Genomic DNA, 23150 nt, shown 5'->3' with positions numbered 1-23150 from the left:
AAGAACTGATTAAAGCACATGAAACACATGCTGAGTGCTTTAATTCACTTGAAGTCCTCTTGCACTGAACCGGGAGAGTCACGTAGTAAATACACGTGAGGAGATACAACGCAGAACCTTTAAAAAGTCTCTGCAAGTCATGAATGTTACAGTACAGGAGGCCATTCAGCCCATTGTGCCTGTGCCGGCTCTTTGAAAGAGCTATCCAATTAGTCCCACTCCCCCGCTCTTTCCCCATAACCTTGCAATTTTTTCTTTTCAAGTAAATATTCAATTCCCTTTTGAAAGTTATAATTGAATCTGCTTCCATCACTCTTTCAGGCAGTGCAGTCCAGATCGTAACAATTCGCTGCGTAAAGAAATTTCTCCTCATCTCTCTCCCCTCTGGTTCTTTTGGCAATTATCTTGAATTATCTTGAAAGTACCATGATCTTCAACTGCTTTATATCATAAAGCACACATTTTTGTAACATAGAAAAGTATGGAAATTATGTTAAGTTGATATAAAGCATTGGTAAGATCACAAGAATGGTTCGGATGAAGAATAAATGCCCTTTGGCCCATTTGACCTCATCCTTCCAGAATACCTACTTGAGGAATACCTAAATAAGTTCAGTGCCCTGGCCCCAGTTAATAATAAAATAAAATGCATTTGATGACGCATTGATAATAATTCATTTGATATAGTACTTTGCACATTGGGTCACTGATGAGGTTTTATTGTTACTTAACAGAAAAACCTTGGCATTGTCCCAATGTGAAGAGTGACTGTGCATTTTGTAGGCGAACGCAGGAGCCAATCTGCCCACAGCCATAAATAGGAGAATGTTGGAAGACATTTGCACAGAAAGTTATTAAAATATAGATTGCTTTTGGACAAGAGGCTTTTGAAGCTTAGACCAAAAAAAAATTGACATTGAATTGGATAACTAATTGAAGGAATAAGACACAGCATAACATTGGGAATAAGGAAGGAATTAGGATCAGGAGGAGATAGTTCCAGCAGTGAAGCTCGCACCATCATAACATTAATAATAATCCTTACCATTGATTATAATAATAATAATCTTTGCATTTGATATAGCGCTTTTCACGTCTCAAAGCGCTTCACAGAATACAATGTAAAGTGAATTGAATTATAGCGCCTTTCATGTTGGGAGGATGTCTCAGTATACTGTGAAGTGTAGTAACTATGTCTTTTTTAGGCAAACGTGGAAGCCAATTTGCACAGAACGATGGACCAAATGGCCTTTTACCTGTGCAGTAAAACCTAGAATTTATTTCTTCTGTTTCAGTATGAAAGCTTTGAATTTTAATTAATTATTTTTAATTAATTAACTATTCCCAAACCCATGTTACAATGAACTCCATTTTATTGAGTATTAAATTCTCTTTTATAAATATTGTTGCCATGGCATTCATATACGATTACTAATATAGATGCATCAAAGCCTAACGTTCTTATAATAATCTTGCATTTGATATAGTGCCTTATCACGTCTTTGAGACGTCTCAAAGCACTTCACACAATTTTACTGTAAAGTGAATTGACTGTTTGTGGGAGAAAAGCACACAGTAGTGTCCACAAACAGTCGTGGATTGAGTGACCACATTTTTATTGAGTTTGTTTCTTTATGATAAACAAGCAACAGTGAGACACTCACTTCTCCAACAGTCATGTCTTTCATGGTTCGTAGTTTGAGGATTTTTTCGAAGGCCAGTGTCAGCAACGCTCCCCGGAGTCGAGTCCCTGTTCGATAGTTTATAGCCCAGGTCAGAGCAAATGACCAGGAACGAACCAGCTCCGCCATAAAAATGCCCAGCACCAACAGCAGCCCGTACTGAAGGTTCGATTCTGAGCCTTGTGAATATTCCAACAGTCTCCGAATGACAAAAGCCTGTTAGAGAAACAAAGAATAAAATAAATGATACTACTGGACTCGAGATTTACAGTGCATTTACATTCATAACAACAACAGCTACAACTTGCGTTTTTATATATCATAATTTGTTTCAGCACTGAAGGTAAATGGGTAATTGTGTCTGTGGCAGTTCTCTGTAAGATCTATCAGTTTAGCCCCACTCCTATATCCCCGCCCACCACACACACACACACACACACACACAAATGTCTTGTCAAGTTTTCACTAGCCAGAGATATCCTATTTTTACGTCCCAAGGAGGACATCCCAAGGCGCTGGACAATCGGTGTTTCAGACCCGAGCTGGGGGTCGGGATCGGGGAGGGCGGGGGGGCAGGGGAAGGAGGGTGACCGAAGGCACGGTCGAAGAGGAGGGTCTTGAGATGGGTCTTGGAGGAGGCAAGGGAGGGAGCGAGGCAGAGGGACTGCGGGGTGGAGCTCCAAAGGATGGGGCCAGAGTGGCAAAAGGCCCGCCTGCTAACAGCGAGGTTGGGGGACGTGAAGTAGGCTGAGCGGAGGGAGGCACTATTGAATGCTCTGTACAACAGGTTTAAGTGCAAACACTGAACACTCAGTTGGGCCTGCTCAACAATCACATTCATTGTTTCACTGTACGTCACATGAATATTGGGTTAATTATTACTTAACATAAACTGGTTCTCCACAAGGCCCTCATTTAATTCTTGCGAAATACATAATTTTTATCTCAACATCAGGGTGAACAGAGATCTGGGGTGTGCAAAGGGAAACTGTGAAACTGTGGCCTCGAGGTAAACTGGGAGCAATTCTGGGAGCTTGGGTCATTGAGACATCCAAAGCTCCAAACACTGGTGGGGAAATGAGAACAGCCAGAGCCAGAGACAATTTGACAAACACTCAGTCCATTTCACAGGAGTTAATCTGGAGCCAGAGCAGCTGCTATATTGACTCCAGCATCATTGTGTCTAGCCATGAAAATAAGTGCTTCATCCAGTTACACAAGGACTATGTTTAGATTATATAGTGAACGGAAACCCTAAACTAAGATTTTCTTCATTTCGTTGAATGAGTTACCTTTGCACTACATATTACTGTCAAAACCGAAGGAGATTTTTGCCTTAAACACTGGATTATACCCACATTCAGGTCCAAATGTTGCTGAACTCTTTCATACCAATCTCAAGCAAACCGCATAGTAATAATAATCATTGCATTTGACGTAGCGCCCTGTCACGTCTTTGAGGCGTCTCAAAGCGCTTCTCAGAATACACTGTAAAGTGAATTGGCTGTATATTTTGTGGGTGAAACGGGGCAGCCCAATTGCGCACAGCAGCGTCCCACAAACAACAACAACAAAATTACATTTACAGAGCGCCTTTCACGTCGGGAGGACGTCCCAAGGCGCAGAAACAGTCATGAGCTGAGAGACCAAACCACTACCCTGGCATTTTGCGAATGTTTTAGCAAAAGAAAGACTTACAGGACCAGCAAAGTTAGCGAGCATTGTAATCATCAGACAACTAATAGCAATGAGTGCCCGTGTTCTGCAAAAACGCCACGCTACGTGCCCAAGTGAGGCCTTCTCTTGTCCACGTTGCTTCAATTCATCCTGCCAAAGCTTCTCAAATCTGTGTGTGAAAAAGAACAAATCCCAGTTAACGTACTGGAAACAACAGCTGGAGCACATTCGACTATGAGCAAAGCTATTTCGAAGGCTCCAGGCTGGGAAGAGGAGGGGGGGGAAGAGAGAGCTGCATTCTGTCAGATGATGAGGTGTCATCTCAAGAGTTCTTTGACCTTCACATAAAAGGGCAAATGATCCAAAAAAGCCACAGTACACCAAGCGAGAAACCACAAGAGTGACTATTCAAAATCCAGCTGCAAGGAAGTAAATAGTAAAGATGTGATAAATATCAAGGCAAATGTGCTTGCAATATAAACCCTGAAATATTCGCCTTAATAACCAGCTTGCGTCACTGAGACATCCAAAGCTCTCAACACTGCTGGGGAAACGAGAAAGCCAGAGCCAAAGAAATAATTTGACAAACACTCACTCCCTTTCACAGGAGTTAATCTGGAACCAGAGCAGCTGCTATATTGGCTCCAGCATCATTGTGTCTACCCACGAAAATAATATTTTCTCCCCCCACCATGTTCATCCACTTACACAGGGACCATGTTGAGATTAGCAATGCTTCCCTGGCTACCATCCACACGTCATAACATATTCACTCAAACATTGAATGGAGGTACTGTTATCTCAAGGTAATTTGAAACGCAATCAGATTCTGATTTCATGAATGAATTAATAGAATAAAGTTAGTGTTATAATAATAATCCTTGCATTTGATATGGCGTCTGCGTCTTATCACGTCTTCGAGACATCTCAAAGCCCTTCACAGAATATACTGTAGTGAATTGACCGTATATTTTGTGGGCGAAACTGGGAAGCCAATTGCCCACAGCAGTGTCCCACAAACAGTCGTGGATTGAAGTGGCCAATTTATTCTTTATTTTTTTGGAAGAAATTATTACCCCCGGAAAAACACCGCATGTTGTTTTTCCTTTACTTACAGACTGCGTTAAACAGATTTCTATTGCGGATGCCATGTGCCGAGGTTTTGGCTGCAGTTGTTTCCTGTCATGTGCTGCCAATAACAACAACTTGGATTGATAATGCGGCCTTCACATGAGGTGGCATCTTGGAGCGCTTAAACACAGAACAGCTGCGGATATAGGCCAGCGATCAGATCCAAGACCTTGTGGGTTTGTACTGAACAGTGTCATACTGGATAATAATGTGTTTTATCAACCGAGTCATTGGCAAAGCACTCAAATATCAATTTTTGGTGAAGGACGTTTAAGCTCATTTTTGAGCATCTACATAAAAATAATTAACTTTAACAGTCTAACAGGACAGACCTGTGCCAAATATATTTCCTTTATTTACAGAGTGCTGTAGACAGGCTGTTTTTCTTGAGACATCACGTACTAAGGTTTTTGCTGCTATGACTTCTTATCATCTGCTGCCAACAAGCTTCTAGTGTTTTTAAGGAATTAATTTGCAAGCTCAGTAATAAAACATGACCAGCCCCAGATCTTTCAATCAACTTATTCTCACTTCCTTGGGGACTGAGTGAGCGATTTTTTTTTGACGGAATTATTACCCCAGGAAAAGCGATCTGCCAACCGGGTTCCTACTTACTGTTAGGTAAACAGAGGCGTTTGGAGTAAGGAAACTTTTCCAACGTTTTGCCCGGCCGGGAATCAAATCTCGGTCTCTCGCTTGCGAGGTAAGTGTTCTACCCACTGAGCTACAGGATTCCCCTTGGAACTGAGCTACCTCTATGGTGACGTACTTGGTAAATGACTATCACAATGGAGTCAATCTTTTGTGGTGGTCTTGGTCATCTGGTTCCCGAGCCAGGCGGGTACACAGTACTCCAGGGCGCTGCCGATGACAGACAAATCAACCTGGCGCATCGGAAGTACTTGGATGGTTTACTCTCATGCACAGAAATTGATTCACACATGTCAAGAAACTCAACTGATCATAATAATCATACATACATTTGATATAGCACTTTATCACATCGTTGCAACATCTCAAAGTACTTCACAACATATACTGTAAAGTGCATATTTTGTGGGCGCAAAGCAACAGCCCAGTTTGAGCACAGATAGAAGAGTGAGCGACCAGTGTTATTTGGGGGAATTTATTGGTCAGGGCATAAAAATAAAGGCAACAATATGCATTTCCAAATCAACAACTTGCACTTATATTGCACTTTACAGACAGAATGAAGTTTCAAAGAGCTTACAAATAATAATCCTTGTATCTGATACAACATCTGCAACATCAAAACTCAAACCACTTTGGATCGCTGTCAAATGAAAGCATCAAGATCCCACCAACAGTCCTTATGTGACTGTAAAATGTATCTGTAGGATTGTTGGCCAGGACATTGGGAGAAACTCCCTTTTCTCTTTGAAAAGTGGTGAGATCTTTTTTTAAAAAGTCCATCTGAATAGGTTAGCAGGACTGGACTAAAAGTCCTGATATGAGGCTTGAACCCACAGTCTTGGAATCAAAGTGGTATTAAATGAGCTTAGCTGACACAGGTTTGTTGAGGGGAATTTGATAGGATGTTGACGAAAGGCAAGATCAAACAGGGTTTTATTGGGAACAGAACTCGAGCCTCTTTAGTGCACCGCAATAAAAACAGCTTTCTCAATCAGAAAGTACTGTCGCAATAACAGGAAGGACTGAGGATGAATCATAGAACCATAGAATAGAATTATACAGTACAGAAGGAAGCCATTCTGCCCATCATTTCTCTGCCGGTTCTTTGAAAAGAGCTATTCAAATCAATCCCACTCCCCTGCGCTCTCCCCAACTTGTCCTTCCCAAATAATCATCTAGTTATCTAGATAGATTAGTTTTTTATCCTAATCACCTTTAAACATAGAGTTCAGTGACATAATGAGAAGCTGGAGGGGATTTACAGGAATAGCTTTAAAGCTGCAAAATCTCTTACCGCCGAGAATTTCCTTCAGAGGATTCGTTGCAGGACAAGCCCCAGAGATCGGTCATTACCAGCTGGGAACTCTTGTACGCCTTCCATGCTAGAGGGGAAAGCCAGTTCAGGGTCATAAAAGATAAGAGGCCGGAGTTGTCTATAGGATGTTTGTGCCTGAAAGAGAAAGAAACAGAACAAAACTAAAACTACCATCCTAAGGTGGAAATCACAGAACCAATGAATCCAGCACACACAAATGCCACATTTGCCTTCAAAAATATCACATTTGCCTACAAAATACACATCTTCCCGACATGAAAGGCAATATACATCAAAATGCAAGAGTTATTGAATTATTATTATATTCACCCAAGTAGCTGCTCTTAATCTCATAGCCTTTATCTTACATTGATAGCTAAACGCTTGATAAAGATGTAATTTGAAAAAAAGGGGACTGTTTTTAGCAATCAGAGAAAGAGGCCAGATTAGTGCTGTCATGCTTTTCTATTGTAGTCAAGCCCATTCTGCCTTTATTTAAGATGCACACCAGAACATGCATTCAGAGGAGGTGATCAAGATTCTACCTGTTGTTCTGTGCAAAGCCCAGGAATACTGAAGCCCCTAACTGCTGCCCTAGCAAGAACAGCCAGCTCAACACAGACCAGTAATCAATACTGATCTCCGAGGTCTGCAAGGCTCAGTTTGATACGAGGCAGTGGCTTTACCAACTGAGCTTTTGTGTGAGCCTGGCTCAGAAGGCTGTGGGTTCAAGCGTTAAAGATCCCACGACACTATTCGAAAAGAGAAGGGAGTTTCTGTCTCCTGGTGACCTGACCAACAAATTCCCCCTAAATAAAATTCATCATTCACTCCATGGCTGTTAGTGGGACACTGCTGTGAGCAATTGGCTGCCACGTTTTGCCCACAAAATACATTCACTCCACTTTACAGTATATCCTGCGAAGTGCTTTGAGACACTCAACAGCATTTTAAGACACTATATCAATAAAAAAGCAAGGAATATTGGGGAGCTTAACCCCTGTGCTGTAATGCACCAGAAGATGAATTTAATAAATCAGCAGACGAGACAAATAGCTTTTTATCCACGTTTTCTGCCCATATCTTCAGTTTTCTTGTTTCCACTATCAGATGTGACCCTGGAGACCAGACCCTATATGGTAGGCAGCAAGTGTCTCACATAATAAGACAGAGACAGAAGAGAAATTGAAGGTTCAGTCAAATCTTTGCTCTTGGATGTTGACTGACTTCAGGGTGGTCCAACTGGTAGCCGGTGGGTCACACGCAACCCACGGGCCAATTTCACCCATCCCTTCCATTTCATTTGCCTCCCCCCACCCCCCCCCCCGGCTCCCTCCATAACCCATAACTGTTACCTTATGCAAGGGAAACACAGAAATATTGCTTATGTGGCCTGTGGACATTTCTCAAATAGGGCATCCGGCCCTCAGCAGCCAAAAGGTTGGACCATCCTGACTTACTTGTGTGTTGTTCGAAAGGGTTTCAGTAGGTGGAGGCTCTGATGGTACTTCCCCTTCTGCTGCTGCTCGTCCTCCTCCTGCTCCTTCTCTTCGTCCTCCAGCTTGTGTAGGTTAGAGAAAATGTTGAAGGGAAGTCCCTCTGCCTGGACATCTGCTTCAGGTGCATCTGGATAGAATACCTGATTATAATAAAACAAATGAAGGGGTTTCAACTGGTATCGCAACTGAAGTTTGTACAGGAAAGAGTTTTGCCCACAGAATATACAGTTAATTCAATTCACAGTATAGTCTGTGAAGCGCTTTGTGACGTCTCGAAGACCTGATCAGGCACTATATCAAATGCAACGATTATTATTATTTATTAGAATTATCGTTATTATCATCACTGCTGTGCGCAATTGACTGCCGCGTTTCGACCACAAAATACACAGTCGATCCACTTCACGGTATATTCTATGAAGCTCTTTGAGACGTCTCAAAGATGTGATAAGGTGTTGTATCAAATGCAAGGATTATTATTATTATTGTGCACTGGTATTTACTGTCACACATTTCATATTGTTCTGGTAACTACTCATTTTTTTTGGGTGCTTGCTACAATGTGGAAACTCAACACCATGCTTGATTATCCAAACCAGACAGTTTCCACACATGAATGCCACCGACATAAGGAAATGTCCCTATGTCTGGAATAAAATTCTCTCTCTATAGAGGGATGCTCGCTGCTTTACCTAACCCCAGAGATTATTATTCTGCAATTCAAGGATTCTAGACTCCAGGGGATGTGACGGGGGTATTGCTGGAGTTTAATTATTGTCAGAAGGACTAAAAACTTTGCAAAAGCCAAAACAAAAGTGGGTGAAATGTCACTTGGAAGACCAGAGACAATTAAGATGCCAAAAAGGTTGATTATAATATAATATCCTTGCATTTGATCCAGTGCCATAATCACTTCGTAGGGACGTCTCAAAACACTTCACAGAATATACTGTAAAGTGAATTGACTGTATATTTTGTGGGTGTAACGTGTCATTAGCATGGTTACATTATAATTACCGGTGCACCTCTGTCAGTTCTTATATTGGTTATATATCATGCAGCAGTATTTCTATACTACTCGGTAATTATACTGTTTTGAACAGCAGCATCTATTCCCATGGTATAGATCATCACCATTCATTGAGATATGTATTCCGGTAGTAAGGATTTATTCAAACACAGTATTTCTCTGGAATGTGCAACCTCACGCTAGGGCAAGGTTTCAAGGCCACCGACCACGTTCCAGTGGCTTGCCCAAATGATCATTTTCACATCAGACCCATAGAGCTAATAATAGACATAGGGATTTCAGCTCTCTCCTTACCTCACGTCCACACAGCTAACTCAACACAGACGGTGATTTAATCTGGAAACCTTCCTGAACCTGTGTGGCTCAGTTGCACCTTGGGCAGAGTTGAACTTCTGGGCCATTATGAATGGCTTACTTAATTTAAAAAAAATTAGACACACTGGAAAAGCTGCTGACCTCTTATCAGGGCTGTCATCTTGGAACTGAACAGTACAGGGAGCTGTATATTTGGATTCCCACTGTCACTTCTGAGTTACGCCAGTGTTTTTAAAAAACACAATCTGATCCTCGTATCTTAGAAGGTGCCAAGCTTGTATCTAAGACACTCCGGGCACTCTACTCTGCATGAAGGGTGCTATATAAATGCAAGTTGTTGTTGTTGCTTGCACCTAATGCTATGAAATTTTGGGTGACAAAATCACGGTCGAGTTAAGAAAGATTTCTCCTTCAACACTCCTGAAATAAAAATGCCAGCCTTCCCACGTTGAGATCCATTTGGTGTTTGTTTCTCTAGTCACTGAGTTTAATGCATCGTAGAAAAACAAAGTGGAGAGGAAGGTACAGAGAAAACTCAAGAATGCTGCATGAGGGATGTAGTGCCCAAGGATAAACTGCTTGTTTTTGAGTGGATGGCGGTGTGTGCAGTGACTCTGGCAGATGCTCTCTCTGACGTCTGCCACATGATCACTAAATAGCAATAATCTCATCCCCAACTGTTACAGCACAGCTTTGTTACAGTGAAGTTTGCACAGTATTATAAGTTGTCACTGTCAATGCTCTGGGACACTACCTTGCTTGAGGGGCACCTGAAGACCTTCCCATTCCTATACGGTCAACTCCCCATCTCCCCCGGCTTGGCCTTGTGCCTGTCAAGTACTCTGCGACACTACCCTGCTTGAAGGGTACTATAACAATGCAAGTTGTTGTTGTTGCTTCCCCCTCCCCAACTGGGAGAGCAAGGAAGTATCTTCTTATACTACTGTAGCCACCCAGCTGAAATCAGGAAACTCAAACGTGAAACACTGTTGATTTACAGGAATCAGTTGCACATTGATCAGCACTTCTGCTATTTGAGTATATCAGAGAACTTCAGTGGCATTTTCACAGTGTTCCTGTGGGTCAAGAAAATACATATTGTGTGGTCCCATAGGTTAGTGCGCTCACCACGCAAGCAAGAGGACCCGGGTAGGGTGAAACCTAAGGCACAACGTCTTATTCCACACGCCTCTATTTGCCTAGCAGCAAGTAGGAACCTGATTGCTTTCCGGGGGTAATAAATAAATCTTTGGTCACTCAATCCACAACTCTTTGCGGGAAACTGCTGTTTGTAATTCGCTGCCACAGTTCGCCCACACAACACACAATCAATCCACTTTACAATATATTCTCTAAGCGCTTTTAGACGTCTCAAGAAAATGATAAGCTATATCAAATGCAAGGATTATTATATATGTTATTATATATTTTCCGGATGATTCCCCAACGGTCTCTGAGATATTGCAAAGAAACATCTGAAGTGAGTCCTGCTGTGTATTAAATCAGTGCAGCACATGAAAGAGCAGAGGTCAAATAAGATGACAAGTTTCTTCCTGCCCTCGTAGCTAATCACACTCAGTGACCCATTCATAACCCACGACTAAAGCAGCACTGCTCATTTACAGGGCACGGCCTCTCAATCCTTCATCTTACATCGACTTCTCCATCAATGCTGGCACAGACACGATGGGCCGAATGGCCTCCTTCTGTGCTGTATAATTCTCTGAACAACAGCAAAGCAATCCTCCACGTTCCACATCACACACAAATAAAGTATGTTTGTATTCCCAAAATAGGCTTTCTCCGCTTGGGACTCCTGGGCTAATTACATCTGCTGGAAGTCTACCAAAATGGTAGAGAATGCAAACACACATCGATTCAATACATGTTAGTTATAAGCATAAAAGATGAAGGCAAAGTCATGTCAGGACACTGCAGTAGAGTCTCTGGTCACTGCTAGTGAGATAATTCTTGGGACTAGATATCCCTCAACTTTATTCTCACTTAATTGCGTGTTCAGTCTATTTTGAATATGCACATGGTAGCCGTCCCAACAAATGACTTTGGCAGAGAATTCCACACTCCCACCACTCTCTCTGTGGAACAGGTCCTCCCCTAATTTCCCTTCTAAACCTCTCAGTTATCATTTTAAAACTGTTTACCTCATGTACAGAGTGACCAAAAGGTTGTGATATACTTTACAGTATATCTAAAAATAAATCATTTCATTAAGACTTGGTAGACATTGTAATGGTATCACAAATTGTTTGTCACCCTGTATATGAAAGGATTTTGTTACGTCAACAAATCAACAGCTGTTCTGAGGACTTTTGACTGAGGTCAAGCACTGAACTGGTTTAATAAACAGCTTGATGCTGTGAAGGGAAGACAGTCAGGTTGCAGTTGCGAAAGGACAGAATGAAATGAGCCAAAGGTGTTTCGAGTTGTGTTTCGCATTTCGCCCACAAAATATACAGTCAATTCACTTTACGGTATATTCTGTGAAGCGCTTTGAGACGTCTCAAAGACGTGATAAGGCGCTATATCAAATGCAAGGATTATTATTACTATTATTATTTATAGTATATTCTGTGAAGCAATTTGAGAGGGCTTGAAGATAGTGATAAGGTGCTATCTCAAATACAAGGATTATTATTATTTTTAAATCTTGGTCACATTTACAGTTAAAGGTTTTTAAAAATCTAGCAATATTTTGGTTTAAACTGAGCGTCAATGGCATGATGGGGAATTAATATGAAGAATCGACGGAGCCTGGGATATAGATGAAATAGCAGAAATGTCAATGGTCACCAGGATATCCCAGGTTAATGGCCATCTGGCAATCATCATTCACCAGCGCCCAACCTACTCTTCCAAAGATTTTGCTGCTTTAAACAAATCCACTCAAAAATCACCAGGAATAGGCAAAGAGGATATTAAAGAAAGTGACAGAAAGACCAAGGATTTTAAAACAAAGATAGAAAAAGGATACTTCTTTTTAGCAGATCGATTTTGAAAAGGAGTTGGGTACCCACCTCCGCACCAGATTCTTAGCCAACCCCGTCCAGCTACAGAATCACTGCCCAAAGCTCGACACACTCCATGTTCTGCTCACAACCAAACCAACGATAGCACTTTTTGATTGGCTACCAATCCTATTTAAGTTGACCTTTTAGAACATGGATGTATATCTATATCTCAAGTTCTCTGGGACGCTACCCCACGTGAAGGGTGCTATATAAATGCAAGTTGTTGTTGCTGTATATCCGTTTGTCTTAAAAACGCTCACTTGCACACAATGAAATCTTAAATAAAATAACTTGTTTCCTCCATTTAGGTTGACGTCATCTCGGTGGTCGACCTTGAGCAATTTAGTGCCGACTTTTTATTGCCGGGCCGTTTACAGTGCACAAGCCAGGAAATCATCACACAATCAGTGCAAATTGCCAGAAATCCAATGTCAAAGAGGCTGCTGGATTGCTTCCAGAAGATTATGACTCAGTAGCACTTTGTTTCAATCCTACTGTGTGCAGTAGAAGAACCTCTTCAGACACTCTTGGGGAACAAAATAAAGATAACATTGCAGACTTCCTTCAAATGGGGTGGGGGCTGTGTGGAGGAAGGGAGGCAGAGTTACTCTCCACAATGCAGTGTTGACATATGGAAAGTTGTTGCACGAACTGAACATAAAGGAATGTCGTTGATTTATCCCCGAGGCAGTTTTGAGCATTTTTAGCGTTTAACAATACGACAACGGGAGATGAAATGACAGTACGAATGTTGTAGAACCCAGGAGATTAAACATAGTTTGTACAGATTTTGCTGGAAGTAAGCACAACGTGTACTTGCCGTGATTGACGTAGAACACTTGCAACTATTTAATATTAGCAAAGACTCTTTGCAAATAGGAACGTGTTACCTATCACGGAACAGTTGAAAAATTCAAAGCGTCGATTCCATTACGCACAAGAGCCAAGTTAGTGGCAGCCAAGTTTTTGGTCGATCAAACAAATACATTTTTTTGATTGAATATTTCTTGATTGATAGACATGCCGTAAACATTCGCCACTCAGAAGCTACTGGGGGAAAAATAGTGTTGATTTAAAGCAGACTCATCTAGACTAGTGCGAGAGTTCGGTGGGCCACGTCTTGACAGCTGTGCAGTGGCTACCACTGTTTTAGGCAATTTGTCTTTGATGGCCAAAAAAGGATTCATTTTTCTGGAAGTTTATAAGCTGCTTTAATATTCCAACCAATTTATCATCAAACTGCCTTTGCTTCAATCATCACTCTGGCTCCTTAGCTGCCACTTGCCATAAGCCAGGCTCAACTTTTTAGGGTCCATTAGCTTTTCATTGCTAAGGCATCAAATTTACAATAAGTTCAATTAAGCTGCGGCAGTTGTACACTAATTGCAAGGGATCCAAATACAGTAAACACCTGATAACTCGACCCTGGCTTAACTTATCAATATCACTTAAATCCTCTGGCTGCCAATATCCCGGCCATATGTATTCATGTATTTATACGTATTTATGGCTAACTCGTCACTCCTGATAATTCATCACTGAGCTCTTTTCCCTTGGAGTGACGAGTTATCCTCAGTTTACTGTATTGCACTTGTATTATTAACTCAATTGCCACATATAGGGTTTTTCATATATGATGCATGATGGTCATAATTTTTTGGTCATTATAAAGCTATTTCTGGTGGCATAGAGATCCACCTCCTAATCAAATAATGTTTGCCCACTAATACACTATCACTGCACCTCACAGGAACTAACCTGTGAAGCGCTTTTGAGAAGTTTTGATAATATAGGTCCTATATCAAATACGCAGATTATTATTTACAATATGTACCAAGACTTGGCAGCAATTAGAACATCATTAGATTGTAGCAGTGGGGAAAGATGTGCAGTGACAGTAAGAATGTCAATGACCAATCTGAAATGAGAAAAATAAAATGAAAAACACTGAAATAATGAAATTCATGCATCAAAAAAAGTTAGCCTAAACAATGGCTGAGATCAGGTTGAAAGCTGTAACATACCAAGCGGATTTTAATAATGTCTTTGAGCATGTTACAAGGCTGATCACAGATCCCCATCAATCTGCTATTGCCTACAGCCTCAGGTCCCAATGAGAAACTGCAGTAGACATTGGGTACCAACCGTATATCAAATGGAAAAACAACATTGATCAGCTCAACTTCTCACGTAATAATCTTTGCATTTGATATAGTGCCTTATCATGTCTTCGAGACGTCTCAAAGCGCTTCACAGAATATATTGTAAAGTGAATTAAGGCTCTGGAACTCCATCCCCCAGTGCCTTCGCCTTGCTTCCTCCCTCTCCTCCTTCAAGGCCGGTCTCAAAACCTTTCTCTTTGACCGAGCCTTCAGCTCCCCTCTCGACTCTCTTCCCCCTTCTCGCTCCCTCCCATCCCTCCCCTCACCCTGACCATTTCCCCCCTCCTCGCTCCCTCCCCTCCCCTGACCATTTCCCCCCTGCTCGGGTCATGACCCAACTGTGCAGCGCCTTGGGACGTCCTCCTGACGTGAAAGGCGCTTTATAAATGGAATCTTGTTGTTGTTGTATATTTTGTGGGTGAAACTCACAACGAGTTCCAACCTACTCCAAGGAGAACAAAGGCGTGTGCAGTAAGAAAACTTGCCCAACATTTCGCTCCCGCTCGGAAATCGAACCCAGGGCCTCTCGCATTGCAAGGCGAGTGCTCTAACCACTAAGCTACAGGACTCCACGTTTTACAGAGGCCTGCTATTAAGATAGGAAACCAAAGAACTGAAAACATGCAATTCTAACTTATTTGCACTACTTATCTCTGGCCACACCCCAATCCTTTTTGTCTGGTTCCCGGAAGGGTGGTTGAGCCAGAAGGCAGAACTATCTTTAAAAAAACAGCTCGATGCTGTGATGAGAAGTTAGGAGGGCGGGTATTCTGGAAGGATGAGATCAGAAGGCTCGAAGGGCCTTCTTTATCCAAACCAATCTTGTGTGGCCCTCCACATACCCTGACCAGAGTAAGCAGTGCTCCACTTTGGTGTACGCATAAAGTCAGTGTCTCCTTTTGAAAGGTTGGCTGAAAAACCACACAAAAATAGTTCCTGCCATTCTGTTGTGTGCATTACACTCCGAAGCTGGAAAAAGATCGACTGGTGTATTTATAGCCATCAGCTACAAGTCCATTGTTTTTTTAGATCAACACCTGGTTGCATGATCAATGGCCACAGAACCATTTGGGGTGGGGGTAAGAATCTATATTTCAAAGAGCAGTATTTCAATCTGACGACATTATTACCCCCTCCCAAACATAGTTTTGCAGATATTGGCGTCTGAACGGTGGGCTGACTTTAAGAAGCCACGTGCAAAATTTGCTGGTTGTGCAAACAAACCCACGCACGTGTACAGATGGATTTATTGGAGCCCTTAATTATATAAGTAAACCGGGTTTACAGATGGTTGATCCTGTAATTATTTACAATGGTGTCAGTCGCATAATTAAGGGTACCTGAATGCATCATAATAAGCCTTGCATTTTGATATCGCTAATGAATGGTTAAACTAACCTGAAAATTTCACAGATTGCTTTTAACCCAACCTGCAAATTAGACCCCACAACAAATATAGTATGTCTTCCCAACTCTTCCCTTCACAAGCTGTAGATCATCCAAAACCCCTCAGCTCGTGTACTCTCGCGCACCAGGCTCCGTGACCCCATCACTCCCACTCTCGCTCGACTCCACTGGCTCCCCAACCCCCAGAGGATCGAGTTCAAGATCCTTTAAGGCCCCCTCCTACCTCTCTGACCTGCTGACTCCCTACCAACCTGCCCGCTCCCTCCGTTCACCGGGCTCCGGTCTACTCCATGTCTCCCGCCCGACCCGCCCTTCCATCGGTGGCCGGGCTTTCAGCCTCTCTGCCCCCAAACTCCGGAACTCCATCCCACGGTCCCTCCGCCTCGCTTCCTCCCTCGCCTCCTTCAAGGCCGGTCTCAAGACCCTCCTCTTCAACCGTGCCTTTGGTCGCCCTCCCACCTCTCTGCCTTCCCCTCACCCCTCCCCCATGCTCAGGCCCCGACCCCTGACTGGTTTTGGGACGTCCTCCCGACGTGAAGGGCGCTCTATAAATGTAATGTTGTTGTTGTCTGTGTGTTTATGTCCCCAAAACCCTTTTTATCCCCCTAATATATTCGCTGAGTGTTGAAAGGCTGTTGCATGACTCCCCAGTATGTACCAAAATGGGCAAGCCTTGGGCAAGCCTTGGGCAAGCCTTGGGCAAGCCTTGGGCAAATTGCTGGCAAACAACTGCACAAAGATTGTACAGAATGTCTTGACCTTAGTCATCGGAAAATCACATGTGTTTTGCAGCATCAGACAGCAGGCTGGACATCCCTTTCCTTGCAGTACCCACCCACACACACCCACACCCACACACACCCCCACCCACACCCCCACCTACACACACACCCCCACCCACACACACACCCACACACACACCCCCACACACTCACCCCCTCCCACCCACACCCACACACACCCCCCACCCACACACACACACACTCACACACACACACTCACACACCCACCCACACATCCCCTCCCACCCACACACACACCCACACATCTCCTCCCACCCACACCCACACACACCCACACACCCACACCCCCACCCACACCCCCACCTACACACACACCCACACACACACTCACACCCACACATCCCCTCCCACCCACACACCCACCTACACACCCATCCACACATCCCCTCCCACCCACACACACACCCCCACACACAACCCCCACCCACCCCACCCCCACACATCCCCCCACCCACACACACCCCACACACGCACACCCACCCACACACGCCCACCCACACACATCCCCACACACACTCACCCCCACACATCCCCTCCCACCCACACACCCACCCATACCCACCCACACTCACCCCCACACATCCCCTCCCACCCACCCCCAACCACCCCACACATCCCCTCCCACCGGACACACCCACCCCCGCAAAGAGGGGGGCGGGAAATGATGGGTTTTACCAGCCCTGGGTATCTCCAGCGACTTCTATGCAGGGAATGGGGGCTCAAAGGAACAGCAGAGACCGTGTGGCCAGGGGAGAGGGGGAAAAGGGGGGAGGGGGGGAGAGGGGGAAAAGGGGGGAGGGGGGAAAAGGGGGGAGGGGAGAAAAGGGGGGGAGGAGGGAAAAGGGGGGGAGGGGGGAAAAGGGGGGAGGGGAGAAAAGGGGGGGAGAGGGGGGGAGAGGGGGGGGGAGGGGGGAAAAGGGGGGGACCAGGGGGAGAGGGGGGAAACCACTCCCCAACCTCCAACCCCCCCGCAGTAATCGTGAGCTGCCACACTTTTTTTTATGTACAGAGAACCACGACAACAACACCACCACCACCAGCACTGGAGGAGTTTAGTGAGGGGGGGATGGGGGGTGGGCTGAGGGTGGGGCTGGGGGGGTGAGGGGGGGGGTGAGAGGTGGGAGTGAGGGGGGTCGGCTGAGGGATGGGGGTGAGGGGGGGTGGGGGGTGGAGAGGGGGCTGAGGTGAGGGGGGTGAGGGGTGAGGGTGGTGGAGAGTGGGTGCAGGGGGGATGGGGGTGAGGGGGGGAATAGGAGGGTGAGGGGTGAGGGGTGGGGTGAGGGGCGTGAGGGGTGGGGGTGAGGGGTGGGGGGGGTGAGGGGTGGGGGTGAGGGGTGAGGGGTGAGGGTGGGGTGAGGGGTGAGGGGGGTGAGGGTGGGGGTGAGGGTGAGGGGTGGGGGTGAGGGGGGGGTGAGGGGTGGGGGTGAGGGGTGAGGGGTGGGGTGAGGGGAGTGAGGGTGGGGGTGAGGGGTGGGGGTGAGGGGGGTGAGGGGTGGGGGTGAGGGGGGTGAGGGGTGGGGTGAGGGGGGTGAGGGGTGAGGGGTGGGGGTGAGGGGTGGGGTGAGGGTGAGTGGGGGTTACACAACCAGACAAGGCTCCGGGTGGCACTGGTGAGCGGTGATGCGGTACTTACCGGCGTGAGATGAGGACTGAGATGGGGCTCCACCTCTTCCATGTAAAGTGTGGGTTACTGTTGGGGAGGAGGGGGCGGCGGTGATGATGATGGTGATGGTGGTGGTGATGGGGGGACACAGATCTGTCCCTCGTCGCTCCTCAGCATCGGTTGTCCTCCCTCTCCGGGTGTGTGTGTGTGTGTCTCGGGGTTGGAACCGGAATCAGCTGATTTGGGAGTCTCTCTCTCTCTCTCTCTTTCTCTCTCTCTCTCTCTCTCGTCGTCATTGGAACCCAATGCCAATCACAAGCGCCGCTCCCGAGGTTCACCGCAACGGCAAAACTCCGCAGCGACAGCGACACCGCAACAGCGATCGATCTGCGGAGAGGAATGGGATCAGAAAGCGATCACAACGCGACTGTCCACCGCAGGAGAACCAACACACACACGTTACTGTCTAATATACCATATCTTGATATCAACTGTTGTTGTTGTTGTTGTGTATTTGTATTTACATATATGTGTGTGTGTGTATATATATATAAAAAAATAACAATTTGGTCACTTCGATCCGCCGCTGTTTTTCGGGGGTCGCCGCTGGTCACCTTTCGCCCACAAACGCGCGGTCCGTTCACTTTACGGTCCATCCCGGGAAGCGCTTCGAGACGTCTCGGAGACGTGAAAAGCGCTATATCAAATGCAAGGATTATTATCATTATATATATATATAATTGTACCCATATACAATACAGAGTTGCACAATATATAGTTTGGGACGTGAAACGTGCGTGCGACTGCCAAGATAATACAACAACAACAACTTGCATGTATATAGCACCCTTCATGCGGTAGCATCACGGAGCATTTTTAATAATAGTAATAATAATAATAATAATAACCCTGGCATTTGATATAGAGCCTTATCACGTCTTCCAGACGTCTCAAAGTGCTTCACAGAATATTCTGTAACCGCAACAACAAAATTACATTCGTACAGCGCCCTTCACATCGGGAGGACGTCCCAAGGCGCTGGACAATCAGCGTTTCAGACCCGAGCTGGGGGTCAGGATCGGGACGGTGGAGGGTGGGGGGGTACAGGAAGGAAGGAGGGTGACCAAAGGCACGGTCGAAGAGGAGAGTTTTCAGACCGGTCTTGAAGGAGGCAAGGGAGGGGAAGAGGCAGAGGGACTGAAGGTCCGCCCGCCCACCAATGGGTGGGGGACGTGAAGCAGGCAAAGCGAATTGACTGTATATTTTTTAAGCGAAACATGGTGGAAAGCAAACTGGATGGACCCTGGTTTTCTTTGGCCTAGCAAAGTCTTAGTGATAGGGCAATACAACCCATTATAACTTTGGAAGCAATCAACGCTTCAGTCAGTGATTGGGACAGCATAACTATTGAGGGTATCACAACAAAAATTCAGTGAGGAGGAGAATAATAATTCTTGCAGTTGATGACATTGAAGTCAAACCATCACAGTAGTTTTGCTGGCAAGGGAGATGGGAACTTGGTTTAATGCCTGGAGCCCAGAGTGCAAGCTCAATTCAGACATGGGGCTTGAACCCACAACCTTCTGACTCTTAAGTGTTAAGATCACAGCCAGGTTGACACCAAATAATTATACTGAAATCATGTGAAAAAAATAATGAGGTGGTTTAATAATATGAGGAATCACTGGTCAGTCAACGTTAAAATGAAATCTTGGAGGGCTAGTTAATCCCATACATCATAGACCCTGCTTCTAAATATGGTATATTAGATTAAAAAAAACTAAAGGAGAAAGTAAGTGAGCACTGTTGGTGATACTGCTGTGCGCAATTGGCTGCTGCATTTCACCCACAAAATACAGTCAATTCACTTTACAGTATATTCTGTGAAGCGCTTTGACACGTCTCTAAGATGTGATAAGGCATCATATCAAATGCAAGAATTATTATAATTATAATAAAACTACATTTACTAAAGCAATTATAACACTTTAATATAAAAGTAGTTGTTGTGAATCCCAAATATGTGAGCACAGGAAAGGTTTCAGTGCAATTCCTGAGAATATGGACACAGGTCAGTCATTTTAATCATAAGGGGACAAAAAGGGTTCTGGATCAACAAACTTCTCTTGATAGCTCCTGCTATACCTGCGCTCCATACAAAGGGATCCCTATGGAACACTACACATGAAAATAATCAAATAGCACTCAGCAGGTCAACGGTGAAGACATTTATTAAATAAGGTTTTAGGCAGGACGTAGAATAAGTTAAAGACTGAATTAATTTAGACAAAAGCAAGTCAGAATTCGGACAGTTCTTCACATTAATAATAATAATCCTTGCATTTGATATAATGCCTTATCACTTCTCAAACGCTTGCTTCACAGAATATATTGTAAAGTGGATTGCTTGTATTTTGTGGGTGATACATGGCAGACAATTGCGCACAGCAGTGTCCCACAAACAGTTCTGTAATTTAATTAAGCACGGTTTGGTAATCTACTTGATGTTCCTTGATACATTAATTTTTTTTATTTACACATTCGATTTGAGTTAGAAACAGCCCCTCCCAAAAAAAACATACAACATAACAAACTTTGCTTGGTGATATTGACTCAAGACCATTTCAATACTAAAACAAGCACGGGATGAATAACTTTAATTGATTTTTTTAAAAAAAATAAGTATATATGTGATAAAAGGTTTATTCATTTATCCTTAGAACATTGAATGTTACTAGATGTTACTTTAGGTAGCCTAAATTTTGTAATATTTCATTACAGTTAAATCATTCCTTTAAAATAGACTAAAGTTAACACCTACTGTGGTGTTGGGGGTGAGGGGTGGGGGCATTGTGTGTTTCGGTAAGATCGTTGGCATATTTTGAATGATCCTGGAGTTAATCTTAAAATTAAAAAAAAATGCGGTCACTCAATCCACGACTGTTTGTGGGACACTGTTGCGCGGAATTGGCTTTCCACGTTTCGTCCACAAAATACTCGAGTCAATCCCACTTTACAATATATCCCGTGAAGCGCTTTCGAGACGCCTCGACGACGCTACACCAAGTGCCAGGATTTTTCTTATCTGCGGAACTCCAATCCATACCCCTGAGCAGGTACAGTATATGAACACACATTCATTTTAAGGAGGGGGGGAAAAAGCCTAATTATACTGCACTGAAACTTATACAGCACTGGACCTTACCCACCTGTGATCTTTTAAAAATCTTTTTGTTCACCCCTCCTCCCCCTCCCCATCCCCCCCAAAAAAGAAGTGCATTCCTCTGCCCCCTCTTACAAATGGAAGTGAAGATATTCTTAACCCTTTGTGGGCCGGACCCCTCTTCCTTCTGTGCTGATGCAGTGCAGAACCTCAATTTCCCATCTTGTCAGACGATTTGCACAACTTGCTGCTGTGTTGGGGTCTCATGGGGCCAGGGATCTGTGTTCCTCAGTGCACAGCTCTCTGCTGTTTGTGCCTTGGAAGACATTGTGGAGTTTGAAGGGTTTGAGTGGCTGTGGGGAGGGACATGGTGGGGGTGGGGGGGTGGGGGGGTAGTGGACACACACACACACACACACACACACAGCTATACCTAACAGAGATTCTTATTGCGTCAGAGGCAGCGCTGCTCAGTGATGATCAGCCCCCAGTCAAGAGGCAAGTCAAGGAGAAGATGCCACAGCCCATCCCCACCCCTCACCCCCAAACAAACAAAACAAACAAACAAACAAAACAACAACACGTTCAGCAAAGGACAAGCAACCATACGACTTGCTCCAAGTGTTCCCTTAGTTAATTGACCAATTAAGCAAAATGAGGGAGGAAAATAATGGTGCAGAGCTTCTACCTGACACTCACCTCTGCTTTCCTGCAGGTACGGATTTGAACTGGGGCTGTGGTTGCCCAGACCCTGACAGACAGACCCAGACCCAGACAGACAGACCCAGACCCAGACAGACAGACACAGACAGACAGACCTGAGCCTTGATGTCTTGAGGATCTCCCAGCTGTGGGTGACACCAGGGTTTGCTTTCCACTCGGTAGGAAATCTTGAGTTTTCCAACTGGTACTTCCAATTGGAAGGAAAAGGTTTTGGGGCAGAGAGTAAAAAAGAAAGATTCAACAATGTAGCTTAACTGTTGAGGATGATGATTACTATCATGGTACATATATACCCGGTGGTCCATTACTACAAGGGTATTGGGCTGCACAAGAATTTAAACCATCTGCACAAAAGAATAGAAATACTTTTGGAAATATTAATATTTAAATTCAACTTCTGCAGGTACAAACCACCCTGTTTTTTACCTGCACCACCTTGATAAGGCTTGAAAAATACTGGACTTTCCTGTCATCCAGCCTAAAAGGAAGGTAACCCCTGGCTTCAATATTGTAAGCAATTAGCCCAATTAAAAGCTCTGAATGTGAAGTAATGAACAAGCAACTGGAAATCTGAGTTTTCCCACTATTATAGATTTTAAATTTTCAGATATGACATAACATGCACCATTAAGGGATGAGCTAAACGATAGGTGGAAACCTCAAACTTGTGTGTGAACTTAATTAGGATTAGATCTCTCTGACCAACACCTGTGGCTTTAGTTTTGATATATCTGTAGGGTGATTTCAAACATTAATCTGTACATTACTGTAACTCAAATAAAGAAGTAAAGGGAATTGATGCTTCAGTTCTGTAAGGATTGTTCTGAAACTACTTTAGAATTTAAATGAAGATAATATTATGCAGTGTTGAAGCTGGGATAAGAGATTTATTATTTCTCGGTTCATCACTTTTTGTAGAAGGAAATGTGATTGAATTAACCATATGCTGGGTATAGT

At 44.2% G+C, this 23150-nt stretch overlaps 1 protein-coding gene across 2 annotated transcripts in view; it reads right to left on the bottom strand.

Moving 5' to 3' along the window:
* Window positions 1-18671, bottom strand: part of wu:fb13g09 (multidrug resistance-associated protein 5) — a 53849-nt gene extending 35178 nt beyond the window's left edge. For both annotated transcript variants that reach the window (XM_042340566.1, XM_042340565.1), the window contains exons 1-5: window positions 18338-18671; window positions 7920-8098; window positions 6439-6594; window positions 3381-3528; window positions 1665-1898 (exon numbers count right to left, since the gene is read on the bottom strand). In XM_042340566.1, coding sequence (XP_042196500.1) covers window positions 1665-1898; window positions 3381-3528; window positions 6439-6594; window positions 7920-8098; window positions 18338-18379 — 759 coding nt within the window. In that variant the 5' untranslated portion in view covers window positions 18380-18671. The remainder of the gene's footprint in view (window positions 1-1664; window positions 1899-3380; window positions 3529-6438; window positions 6595-7919; window positions 8099-18337) is intronic.
* Window positions 18672-23150: the final 4479 nt, after the last annotated feature.

This window comes from Callorhinchus milii, unplaced genomic scaffold (genome assembly GCF_018977255.1).
Source record: "Callorhinchus milii isolate IMCB2004 unplaced genomic scaffold, IMCB_Cmil_1.0 Scaffold15, whole genome shotgun sequence".
NCBI classification, from domain to species: domain Eukaryota; kingdom Metazoa; phylum Chordata; class Chondrichthyes; order Chimaeriformes; family Callorhinchidae; genus Callorhinchus; species Callorhinchus milii.
This window is presented reverse-complemented; position numbering and strand designations above follow the sequence as displayed.